The sequence below is a fragment of the Embiotoca jacksoni genome, unplaced genomic scaffold (assembly GCF_022577435.1).
Source record: "Embiotoca jacksoni isolate LCO1_2020_lvr unplaced genomic scaffold, fEmbJac1.0.p SCAF_30, whole genome shotgun sequence".
In the NCBI taxonomy this organism is placed as follows: Eukaryota; Metazoa; Chordata; class Actinopteri; family Embiotocidae; genus Embiotoca; species Embiotoca jacksoni.
In genome coordinates, this window is record NW_027185382.1 from 3,401,917 (window position 1) to 3,414,718 (window position 12,802).

The 12,802-nt window shown below is 44.1% G+C and overlaps 2 protein-coding genes across 2 annotated transcripts; both read right to left on the bottom strand.

The window, feature by feature from the left end:
• Nucleotides 1-981: 981 nt before the first annotated feature.
• On the bottom strand, nucleotides 982-3,787 carry gpbar1 (G protein-coupled bile acid receptor 1). Its single transcript, XM_069164008.1, has 2 exons — nucleotides 3,574-3,787; nucleotides 982-2,858 (listed from the first exon to the last, which is right to left on the bottom strand). Exon 2 carries the CDS (start codon nucleotides 2,847-2,849, stop codon nucleotides 1,767-1,769), a length of 1,083 nt encoding a protein of 360 aa, XP_069020109.1. The 5' UTR covers nucleotides 2,850-2,858; nucleotides 3,574-3,787; the 3' UTR covers nucleotides 982-1,766.
• Nucleotides 3,788-6,188: 2,401 nt separating this feature from the next.
• On the bottom strand, nucleotides 6,189-10,231 carry aamp (angio-associated, migratory cell protein). Its single transcript, XM_069164162.1, has 11 exons — nucleotides 9,913-10,231; nucleotides 9,682-9,819; nucleotides 9,476-9,595; nucleotides 9,207-9,346; nucleotides 8,858-9,002; nucleotides 8,667-8,750; nucleotides 7,924-8,039; nucleotides 7,718-7,812; nucleotides 7,536-7,626; nucleotides 7,031-7,185; nucleotides 6,189-6,871 (listed from the first exon to the last, which is right to left on the bottom strand). Exons 1-11 carry the CDS (start codon nucleotides 9,992-9,994, stop codon nucleotides 6,796-6,798), a joined length of 1,242 nt encoding a protein of 413 aa, XP_069020263.1. The 5' UTR covers nucleotides 9,995-10,231; the 3' UTR covers nucleotides 6,189-6,795.
• Nucleotides 10,232-12,802: the final 2,571 nt, after the last annotated feature.

A 12,802-nucleotide genomic window follows, 5' to 3' on the forward strand; every position in this document is an offset into this window, starting at 1 on the left:
AACCGCCTTGTTATGTCAAGGGCTATATTTAATGTGTGTGTGTGTGTGTGTGGTTTGGAGGCCTTAAGCATTCACATTGAATCTTATATTTGGAAATATAACAAAGAAAAAAAAAAAAATTCAAATATTTTTCCTGTACTTTTAACATTTGAAACGTGTCAATTTGAGCCATAGGAAGCTTATCTGTCTCCATAGTAACCTGGCTGACACTCCAGAAGTTTTAACAAAGGCTTGTTGGATCAATATTCAAGGCTTGATTGAATGTGTCCACAGACATGGACATGGACATGGACATCGCTGCTTTCACTCACAACAGACGGATGGTTTTGTTATGAAGTCGTCTAATGGTAAGTGCCTGAGTATGTGTATGTGTGTGTCATTGAAGGTGCGATATAAATTTAACTGGAGACCAGCACATTATCATCCCAGATATCCCTGTTAGTCCCGGTACAGATCTAGTATCGTGGTTTAAGATCTGTACCGGGTCTAATGTGGTCGAGATGTGAAAAGAAAAAGCTGTGAAAGGTTTCACAAATGTGAAAAACCTGTGAATAAAAGTGTTTTATTCGACCCCAGAGCACCAGCAAAATAAAAACCCCTTTCTTTTTTGACTGCTCGTAGATCTGCTCCATCTGTCACCCTGCAGTGTTTACTCCTACTTCCCTCGCCAGTGTTTATCTTTATACTGGTATGCAAGCTGAGGAGGGGAAACGGCTGTATCCACAATCTGTAATACATCCCAAAAGACTTGGGGAGATTAGCATCGCAAGAACATGCAGGAGACAGACATCAGCTGAAGGTCATGTTTGCATTTAGAACATGGATATTGAAATCCTCAACGTTATGAATTTCTAGTCTCTGCTGTATTTCGATGAAATGTTTGAGGGAGGTTAAATGCTGTGTAAGCGGTCTCGTGCCTTGCAGAAACATCTGCTACTTGTATTTTGAAGTTTTATGTGCTGTAAAGATCCATTCAACGGAAATAAGCTTTTTTTTATTTGAGGCTTGATTAAACACAGAACATGTCATGCATGATTTCCCCCCCAATTACAATGGGTTTTTAATGTGTACACACTGTGTGTGTGTGTGTGTGGGGGGGGGGGGGAGACAGCAGGCGAAGGCGAGCTGAGGAGGAAGAGCAGACTTTAATGAAATTAAAGAGCAAACAAGGTTTGAACTGTTGGGACGTCAGGACTGCTGGGGTCAGGGAGGTCCGGGGACATCTGCGTTGCCTTGCTAAGCCATGTCCCAGCATGTTTTCCACATCTGGATATCAACTACATATGTGTCAGGAAGACGGAGGAGAACCGGAGGAGGAGGATGAGGAGGATGAGGAGGAGGAGGAGGAGGAGGAGGGAACAAGACTGCCTGGCTCCAGCTAATTTGTTAATTAATGCTATCTGCATCAACCGGATCTATCAAACACACCCTGTCCAAATGTGAGAGATGTTCAGAGGTTTTGGGGAACACACTGATTTTCTCTGAGAGTTTGATGAGAAGATTGAAGGTTGCCATCACACCAAATACTACAACAGCAGCTGATTGTGCTTTCTTTAGGCTTATATGTCTGTTTTAAGGGAGTTGTCCAGGGGAGGAGCACAGTGAGTATCTTATGCCCCCTTTATTCTGTCTGATATATTTGTTTGCCTTGTTTAAGAATCACTTCTTCCAATTGTGCGGCTTTCTCAAAGAACAACAATAAATAATTTGCCACAGAATAAATCCAAACAAGCATTTCCTCCATGTTTGGATTCAACAGTATTCTTTCAGAGTGCAACGTCCTGTGATCCCCGCGTCCTTCGCCTCCACCTGTCCCTGAGTTTCTGGAGAAGTTTGTATGCCGGCTCCGTGTACTGCCTGTTGGCCAGGCCGAGCACCAGCGGCACCACGGCCATGCTTCCGATCCCGGTGCAAGACAGCACAATGTGCACGGTGGAGCTCCACCTGGTGTCACTGATCAAGACTGCTATGCAGACATGCGTGTAGATGAGATAGGGAACCCAGCAAGCGAGAAACGTCAGCGAGACCGCCACCACGCAGCGGGTGTAGCGCAGGTTCAGCCTCTGCGCCCGGTCCGAGGCCTGACCCCCTCGCTCCACCGAACGATGGAGGCGGCAGATGTCCTTCAGCTGACCCCGGGTGATGCACAACACGCGTCCGGTCATGCCGGCGATGGTGAGAATAGCGGGTAAAACGACTCCGTACACCTCCAAGTAGATGAAAGCGTTGGGGAACACCCGCCTGTACGAGCAGCAGGCGGTTCCGTTGGTGGAACAGTTTGAAAGAGACGTTAACTTTTGGCTACTTGCGCAACAGCCGTCCCAATCGGGCCCCGTCCAGTTATTCCACCCGAAAGCAGGCAGAGACGCGAACAGAAGTGGAGGCGCCCACACCACGAGCAGCGCCAGAGGAAAACTGCGATGCATCCACAAGTTGTTGTAATGCAGCGGGTCAGCGATGCAGACGTAGCGCTCATAGTGGACCATTACCAGGTTGAAGAGGAACGCCAAGAAGAGGAAATTTGGGAACACGTGAGCCACCAGACAGGAGCTAAAACTCAACTGCCGGTTCAGACCCATCAACGGGACGAAGGGCAGCGCCACGCCCGTACACATGTCGGCCACCAACAGGCTGAGGAAGAAGTAGTTGGGCGTGTTGTGGAGCTGGCGGTTCCAGGAGATGCCCAGAATGATGACGAGGTTGGACAGGATGATGGAGGTGGACAGCGGCACGGTGATGATGTAGATGAGGTGCTCTTCAGAGAGCAGCGCCTGGGAGTCGTCGTAGTCCATCATACGTGAAATCCTATGATCCTCCTTTTTGCAGCCTGTCTCCAGTCTCATCAACATGCAGCTACCCTGCAGGGAAGGAGACACACAAACTGTCTTATGTAAAGAGACACAGGAACAGTTATAAAACCTCACAACTATAACTCGCAATGTTACTTTCTGTCGTTTCCTTGCCACCCGAACAAATGTGACCTCTTTGTTAGCCAACGGCAAATAAGAGCACACGTTAAGCTTCCTTTTAATAATTCATCAGCCGGGACTCTGGAGTTACAACTGTCTCTGTGTCTATTATAGTCTGGAAAGTGATGCGTATCCAGAAGATAATTCAACGAAGCTTACAGGACTTTTACAGAAGTAAAATATACACAGATTGTCACAGTGAACTCCAACAAACCGCACCTATATATTACACATAGCTTTGTGTCTATAGGCTTTATGGTTAAGCTTTACTATATATACTAATATGCACCTTATGTATTATAGACATTGCTACACGTGCATGGTCATTGTTCACATATATGTAAAAAGCTTCAAGCCCAAATACAGTTTTCTGGTTTCAAAGTCGCCAAATATTGTCTTTAAAAGGTAAATAAACAAACGCAAACTGATTTATCGATTTTAAATACAAGGGCTGTTTCAAATTTCAAATTGTTAAAATACTATGTAATGCAGGAATCTATGAAATGTTAAAATATGTAGAATAGCAATTATTAAAAACAGCAGAAAGGCACGAGGATCTGTTACAATGAATAAACTGAAGGAGCAAAATTAGTGAGACTTTTACCTTTTTGTGATGACCAGTCCAGTCTTAAGAGACTAAATGTAATGAAAGTACAGCTTCTTGTCACTGTCCTGATAACTTCACGCATGTTCCCCTATATATCATATCCACAAACTACAGGAGCTTCTTCTTTATCCTTCGAGGTGACCTCGGCGAACTCAGCCACATCATCCTCTACAAAATCTCACGGCGAATTATGACAGAGACAGCGAGCAGCCAAGTGTGAGACTGTTCCTCTCTCAGACTTTAAAGGGGAAGTGCAGAGAAGGAGGAGGCAGCACTTGTTCAGTGGCTTTCCTGTGTTGGGCAACCGGGCCACAGTGTCCACCAACCCTCTTCCAGCTAACACGTTTTTTTGCACAATTTTACATCCATTGACTACTAGTAGATATTTTCCATCACTGTCTTTAAGTCCACATACACAAATGGACGATAAAAATGTTCATGATAAGAACATTTCGCTTTGTCCTCACACACGCCTGATGTAACATGTAACCTAGATATTTATCATCCTCAACTAAAAGCGCTGTAAGAGATGACCTTTTATTAAACATTAATAAGGCCAATTAGACGCCCAGACTTTTTTTTTTAGAGCTAACTTCTGTGTAAAACTTGTCTGATCTATTTGCTTCTTTTATTTGGCCCAGCACTGACCTGAACATACACGTACAAAAGTGTGTACGTCTCCACAGCTTGTTATACACGTCTCATATTTAAACACAGCGTAGGATGGAGGGCCAGTGGTGACCTGCTTTGTCAGCCAAACACGGACGAGTCCTCCGCTGATGGTTTAGAGAAGACCCGGTGCCGGTTGAGATGGACGAAGTCCAGTCAGATTATGCTTTTAAACAGACGTTCCATGACGTGACGTGAGCTTGGACAGACACTTTGCAGGGAGGACAAGCTGGACATGAAAAGCACAACATCTTCAGACGGAGACGGACCACCTCGGCTTTCTTGGAACTCCGGGCTCTGCACAACCGTTCCTCTATCTGGTTTATTTCTGCATACAATCGAAAAATGTAACGTGATAAGATTAATAAGATCGTCTGGCACTGGAGATCGACTGATATCAGCTCTCCATTTCTGAGCTTGAAGTGGTGGAAAGTTGTTTCAGGATTTCCAGTACAACTTCCCCCCTCATCACCGTTACTATGGTTACTCCTGTCTGACTTTGTGTGGCAGAACTGTTAATAGGTTTCTCACTTGCTTCCTCTTCCTCCAGACGTGTTTACCTTGGCAGCAGCACCTGCCTCTCTCCGCTCATCCCATTTGTCGGGCATCTGTCGTCAGCATCGGCAGCTCTCTGTTTTCAAAGATCAGGCTGCGGCCCCGTCGAGGTCCGAAGGTGAGAATCCTTCCACACTTCACACACACTTGCTGTCTCCTGACACGCCTGAGTCGACAGCTGTTATTTTCCCCTTCGAGCTGAATAGAAAGTGTATTCTCCTGCTTTTACCTGCAATCTCATATTTTCTATCAGACTAAACAGTGTCCACGCAAGGCACAAACACGTGTTCGTGGCTGTCTGTGTGAGTTATGTACAGTTGCACACAAGGACTGTGTGAGCTGAGGTACAAGGAAGAAGCACTTGTGCGCAGGATACCGACTGACGTTGGTTTTTCCTCTTCCTGATGGACAGCCGAGCAGAGAGGAGGACCAGCAGGCAGAAATAAGAACAACTAAAAACGTTTGAGGAACCGAGCGGGTTTTGCCTTTGAGATATTGAATACGTTTTTCGGTATAAAGAGGCGTGCAGCGACGTGTACAGAAGCGTTAGATTGACTCACTGGCAGTTTGCTTTCTGTGAGACCACTTCGACCCAGTCTGGTCTTCATCAGAGTGTAAGTAACCAATCAGAGCTCGGACTGCTCATCCCAGAGTCTCGCATCCATTAATATCAATGATTGTACACTCAGTTGCACAGGATGCACTGCACTGAGTCACAGCTGTGATGTTAATGCTTCACTTTCCACCAGACGCAGACCGGTGCTGTGAGAAAAAAAATGTTCTGACCTTTAGGTTTAATAGGCTCCTATCAGTCACACGCTAATGGAAATGTACTAGGTCACAAGTGACTGGAGAGCTAATGTGGTTCCTGACAGCAGGAAATGTAGTTCACGACGGTTTCAAATTGTTAATTTTTTTCCTCATAAATGCATATTATAGACCGACTTGTGTTAAACATGGTATGGACAACTCCAAGGCTACTGGGGCAGAACCTGGATTCAATTATTAACAATGAAATGTGCTATTAAAACTTTTAAAAATTAAAGTCGGCTGCAATTTTCTGCCTTTTATCACACGTAGGCTGTGGGAAGATCTACTTTCTTTCAAGGCCCAGACTGACTCACATCCTCCCTTTTATTCATATCTGATAAAAGATCTGAGTTATAACAGAATCACTAACCATCTTAACAAGCCAAGAGACCACTTGGTTTAAACATTTTATGGTACCTTGCATCATTTCCCAGCCCTCCAAATGACCACTTTAGTCATCCAGTCTGAGCTCACAGCTTCAAAATGCATCATCATCTTATCACTACTGATCAACGTGGACAGAAATAGATGGATAAATATGAACTCAGAGGAAGTGAATACAAGACACAGAACAGCCCTCAGCTGAAAATGAACTTTAATGGTTACTCAAAAGAAAGTATATTATTAATTATTTTGTATTTACATTTGAGTTTACAACAAAAACGAGGTGTCGGAAAGCTGGAAGACCACAAACACATCTTCAGGGAGGAAAACATTTGGCAAACAAAATACTCCCATTATGGAAAAAAACTTCCCTTCTCTATCTTTTTATATCTAAAATCTATTTTAGAACTAAAACAGATGTTGAACACGAGACATTATAATGCATCACACTTTGAATTTCACTTTGTTTAGTTTGTCAGATTCTCCAACAAGAGCGTACTTGAACTAAAATAGTGAGGAACAATTTTGTTGAAGAGAGTCTTAGTTACTTAAAGTGTGCTAGAAAATGCTTGAACATCTGCCAAATAAGCACAACTGAGGAAAAATGAACTTTTGGTTGCTACATTTCTACAAAATCACAAGATGTCAGGACCACAAACGCAAATACTTAAAAATCCTGAGGAGAAGGGAACCTGTTTCCTTCAATGTGAGTGAACATAAAGTCTGATAATGAAATGTCTCTGATGTTTCTCCTGAAAAATGTCCTCTCCTCTCCTCTCGCCTTTGTCTTCTGTCTGTCTTTTACCGGTCAGGTCTTTGGAGGCAGAAGACTTTCGCCTGGTTGTCTCCTGAAGCGGTCACTGCGAGAGACGCTTCCCTGAGGACAGACGAGGAGGAGATCAAGAAGACTAATTCATCTAAATCTGCTTTCTGCTTGGGTATTCACACAAAGCAACAAAAATGCTCAACATTGTACGAAGTATATTGTATAAGAGCCGGCGTGCTGTTTAATCCGAGCGTTGGAGTGACATCTCACCTGTTGATGCTGAAGTTGAGGATCTCTGCGGTGTGGCCGCGGTACTCGGACACCATGTTGCCAGAGCGGGCGTCCCATAAACGCAGCGCTCCGTCGAGACTGCAGGTGGACACCACAGAAGAAGACTCCTCCCACCGCAGGTGAACGATGCCAGCCTGGAGGAGCACGGAGAGGACAACAGGAGACATTTACAAACCATCAAATCACCTTTGCGAACAGCCAATATCCTATTTTTTTTTTTTTTAAATAAGGCTAACACATTGAATAGAGCCTGGTATTACAGTATAGAAATAAAGGGGCTGTTTTAAGTGCATTACCATCATTTCTTTCTTGCAGTAAAAAGTAAAAAAAAAAACGTTGAACAAACTGTCCTGATATTCAACTGTGTAAACTGCAAAACGTAACTCCTTAACTCGACGTTCTCTTCCTGCTATCACTGGATGTTTATTTTAACACATTATCTGCTACAGAAACTCAACCAGACCACCCTGATGGCGGCCGTTACCTCGTGCAGGCACCTGTGCCTCAACGCTTGTGTTGAGAGGTCGTATATGGCCAGAGTCCCGTCCAAGTACGCCACGGCGATGAGAGGCAGGCTGGACAGGATGAGAGAGGTAACACGTTTAAGGAGCTGAAGCCGGATTCCCTCCACGACTGACCCAATCTCGATGTTTCTCAACAACTCACACGTTACAGAATCCCACAGATTCTACGGAGTTGGATTCTTGCTCGTCTTTCGATCCTTTTGCTTTGCCTCCCTCCACGGAGAACGCTCCGACCACCTTCACACGCACGACAAACACAGATATTAGAAGATGCCAATCGACCTTTCCTCTTTCCTCTTTCCTCTTTCCTGTCCCGTCTGCCTGTTATTGTGTCGTCATGGCAGCCACCTTGCCCGTTGCGGTGTTGATGAGCTTGGCACAGGCGTCCACTGAGCCGGTCAGCACCAGAGATCCATCCTTGTTGCATGCCAGGCAGGTCAGCGCGCCCTCGTGTCCGTCCTGACCTGTCAAAAGGAGCCACGACTAAATGTCCACCATGAAATTCAGTACATCAACGACGTTGATTGTAGTTGTCCTCCAACTTCCTGTTTGATTATCTGCATGTCTGTATTTGATTAATGTCCGGGATGTTTATCATTTCCATTAATAGCTTATATTTATCAATGCCTTCAGTTTATTTATAAAACTTTACAACTGTGCTGGAAGAACCACTTCAGCAAGTAAACAATTAATCTAAAAACAGACCATTACTCAATGACTCATTTTAACTGCTTTCTCATCTCAATAAATACAAATATCACTTTCCCAGTGGAGTCGGAGCAGCACAGTTACAGAAAAGATCAACAGATAGCAGCATTTGAATGATGAATCTGTGGGAAACTGGACGAGTAGTTCGTGCAGAGCGTAAAACATCAGACCGTGAACAGCAAACTGTGTGTGGAAGATGAAGTTCTGCCGGCTGCACTGCAACCTTTGAAATATTGTAGTTTTGAATTTGCGTCAGATGTTTTCCAGAGGATCACTTCCTCTTTTAAGTTCCCGTATTCGCAGTTGTAATTTCGTTGCGATCATCGTGAGTCACCCTGAAGAATCGAAGCATCGAGACGAGAACTCAAAATGCCGTTGCTCACCTTTAATGACGTGGATGGCGTTTCCCTGCTTCAGGTCCCACACGCGCACCGTCCCGTCCTCATAACCCACCACAGCCCGTTTACCTGCGCAAAAACCTCTGTTGTTAATCGGCTTCTTTCAACTTTTAATACCGTGAATGCTTTTTTTTTTGTGAGTGAATTTGTGTCCCTGTATTCCCCGTGTCTCTCACCGTCAGGGAGGACTTTGCCGCTGGTGGCCTGACACGCGGGACTCTGGAAGGTTTTGCAGTCTCCTGCGGGGATCTTCCACATCCACATGTTGCCGTCGTTTGTTCCTGCCAGCAGCACCGGGGCGCAGGGATGCCACTCCAACCACTGGGGACGAGGCGTTTTAACAGCTGCTTTACACACAAACTATTTTCCTTTAGTTTCCGCTGCATTTTTATATAATTCCTGCGGGTTGCGCGCTTCGCTCGAGGGTGTCTGATCGTTCACTTCCTCCACGAGACCACACATTCATTTAAAAACCCCAATACACACACACAACAAAAAAAAAGGCTTCAGACCAGAAGCCCTCACCTCCAGATCTCCCACTTCAAAGGACCAGATCTCCTCTTTGGTTTCCACTTTCCAGACTTTAATCGTCCCGCTCATGTCGCCCGAAGCCACCATGGACGAGTCGTGGCTGAACACGGCGCACGTCACCGAGTCTTTGTGACCTGCGGAGACAAAAGACAGGAAAAAAAAACAACAACCCCAAACTATTTCAGTGTTTCACAGATTGTTGTCAGCTCCGGTTTCATGATGTTTGTTTGGATGAAGCGTCTGCAGGGTGTTCCTCCTCTGACCTGTGCACTCCAGCAGAACCTCCCCGTCGCTCACCCTCCACACGTAGGCCTTGTCGTCCTCTCCTCCCGTCACAGCCAAGCTGTTTGTGGCCGGATCCAAACTCACGCAAAACACAGAGCCTGGACAGGAGACAGGAAGCCAGAGACATTGAGACATTGATTGACAGCCACGTGGACTCGTCTGAAGGATGTTTGTTTTTGTTTACCTGTGTGTTTGGAGAAGGTGAGCTCACTGTCATCTTGCTCTGCCTCAGCCTCCATCTCGTCCTCTGTCTCCCAGCCCTCATCATCTGCCTGGCCGATGTCCTCGAAGTCCACGTCCTCCAAGTCATCAGCCAGGTCATCTAGGAGGAGGAGGAGGAGGAGGAGGAGGAGAGGGTGAGTTACTGTGGATGCAATCAGTGATCTTTGAGGAGGGTGTAATCCGTCACACCCACCTGGGCCGGGCTCCACGTCGTTCAGGTCGATGACTTCGATGATCTCCTCGTCTCCGTGGAGCTCAATGGAATTTGTCTCCATGTTGTCCACGCTGTTAGCAAAGCTACAAGCTAACAAAACAACCGGAAACTAAAAAAAAAAAAAGGGGAGTAAAGCTAAGTTTAGCCTCCCGTCGCTCTCCGGCTACTTACCGAGTCCAAACGGGGTTAAAAGTTCCAGTATTAAACGAATGGAGACGAGCTGCAATTAAAAGTCAGGGGGAAAAAAAACAACAACCTCCCCTCGACATGTTTTCTTCACATGTTGTGGCGGACGCGTAATGATGACGAGTCACGCACGACGTTTGGCGTCGTGTACCTGTTCGTCCACGAGATGGCGGTGTTGGCAAATTAAGACGTGACGACGCTTATAATAATTGCAGCTACTAATTTTTTTTAATGTTTAAGGAACAATTGTGTTTCAATTTAGATGTTTTAATAATAATTTGGCAGTTTCAAAAAAATATATTTACATATTTCTGACAGATTCAGTTGACAGTAATTAATTTATTAACAGTTTGTCCCACGCTTTCGCAATAAGAGATTCATTAAAACAGTTATAATGCAAGTAATGTTATACAAAAATTCAGAGATTGAAATATTAATAAAGTTAATCAATATTAAGTTTGATTAAATAAAATAATAGATTATAACAATTTGCTCTGATCTTTTGTCCTCTTTTATATTAATAGACCTCGTTTCTCCAGAAGCGACCCAAAAGGCAAATGTGCTTGCACGGGCAAATTTTTTGTGGCCACTTACTCACTCTCAAAATATCACAGCCAAGTGTTCTTCATTCCTTTCTATCTGATTTGGCCGATTCTCTTGTGTTGCGATACTCTGCTCCTTCTTGTTCAAACAGCTGCTTGATTAACACTCACTGTTCCTCTCTCAAGACACCGACACGAGGTTACCTGTTATTACAAATCTATTATTACAGGCTCAGAAGGTGAAACATTGCATTTGGCTGAGTCAGTCCAACCCATGCTTTGTTTTATCCTTCAATCATATGCATTTATGACAAATTTGCGAATGACATTGCATTTTCTTAATATTACAAATAATATACAGATTGCTGCATGATTAAAATCAGGTTGAGGGTTAATTAATAAGGACCCGATGTTTTAAGATAAATAGTGTGACTGTGTCAGGTGCCTCACATCTGCGTTTTGGCTGCTGAACAGTGCAGTTTAGAGATATGTCAGCATCTCTAAATGCAGGATATTTAGACAATTTATCAAATGAAATGAACATGTCCTTTATGATCTTCTGAGGAAATAACGCTCCCAGACCCTGCAGGGAAATCTCATTTTTAAAAATGCCACAGCAGAAAGTATAGTGCCGCCATCAGGGGTGAAGTGTCCTTGACCAAAGTATTACATTTAAAATGAATACGTGCCCAGCTTCAGGTCTGCAGACCCTGACCGGTGACCCCTGACCTCTGTGAGCATTGTGGAAGGATCAGAAGAACTTGAAAACAAAAGGTGTAGATGTGAGTATCCACAATATTCACATGCCTTCATCAGCCTGCAATAAAACCACAGGGGGAACATAGAAGCAGAGCTCTCTCTTCCTTGATCCCTCCATCAAACATTCCCTGGCCAGAGATATTTTATGAACACTTAACACAGTTTGTCTACTTCAGGTTTTTTGGTTGGAGTTTTATGCCTCTTGCTATATGCTGCTGGCATGACTCACCGACTACATGCCCAAATAAGTTTTACTGGCTGCGAGGGACCTCCATTTCGAGCCTTCCCTGGAAAAATACAACCATCTCATGATGTGGTGAGATGTGGAAATATCAGCGCGTACGTTATTTAGACGTTTTAAATCTGCAGCGAGCGAGAGATTTATAAACTCTCCGTTGGCTTATGACTAACGCTGGAAGAGGCCCCTGAACCTTCATGCTGGAAACTTAGATCACATTAGTAGCAACAGCTTCTTAACTTCATCAATCTGTTTCTGCAGGGTTTTTTCAGGCCTTCGTGCCAGTGAAGACCTTCATTCAGCTCCTATTCACATCATTTCAAAACCCTATAACATTGTCAGATGCATTTCGGAGTATGAATCAAATTTTTGGGTATTTTTATTATGGTTACGTGGCCATTGATTTTAGTGAATGTTACAAAAATACCTATTCAAAAGCTGATATTTTGCCATATAATTAAATTAACTGGTTTTCCCACCGAAATATTGCAAGTAGTCCTCGTTTTGCCCCGAAACAGCACCGAGACCATCATGAGACACTCACAGCCTCCATTAAAACCCAGACTTAGGAAATTCTTTCAGGCTTAGCAGCTCTTTGACGCATTATGGCCCATAAATAAAATGATTGACAATACAATTGAATAAAGAAAAGGAGGGCAGATGAACAGGCCAGTCAGGATCATACTTTATACACAGCCTATGGTCAGGAATGAGAGGAAATATCATATCAGAAACCATGTGATCCATTTGCAAATTAGCACTAAGCACAAGTAAACACCTGAGGCTGATGGGAAGGCCTTTAGTTTTGCAGGTATTCTTTCAACCATTCAGTACTGGACAAATCTTGACCTGGTGGTGATTCTTCTAAGGCATCTGACTGTGAACGTCTTGGGAAGAACCTGAGTGTTATTGTTCATTCTTATTTTAAAACTTGACCTGCACATTCATTCTGTTATTTAAAGGCAGCTTCTTTCAGCTCCGAGTTTTAACCAAGGTCAAGCCCTCCCGTTCTTAAACAGATCTTATTTTAGGATTTTAAATGGAGCATTTGTTTTGGAGTATTTCTACGTTGTTGTGATGTTGCTTTGCGTTTCTTCTAACACTGAACTCCTCTCTGGTTTAGTCAAAATTATAACCAGACTTG

Excerpts from the sequence above, each read along its gene's own strand:
- gpbar1 (XM_069164008.1), bottom strand. The coding sequence starts at position 2,849 with ATGTTGATGAGACTGGAGACAGGCTGCAAAAAGGAGGATCATAGGATT.
- aamp (XM_069164162.1), bottom strand. The coding sequence starts at position 9,994 with ATGGAGACAAATTCCATTGAGCTCCACGGAGACGAGGAGATCATCGAA. Across the intron at positions 9,820-9,912 it reads CGACGTGGAGCCCGGCCCAG|ATGACCTGGCTGATGACTTG; the intron begins GTGGGTGTGACG and ends TCCTCCTCCTAG. Across the intron at positions 7,627-7,717 it reads TCTGTGGGATTCTGTAACGT|CCTGCCTCTCATCGCCGTGG; the intron begins GTGAGTTGTTGA and ends CATCCTGTCCAG.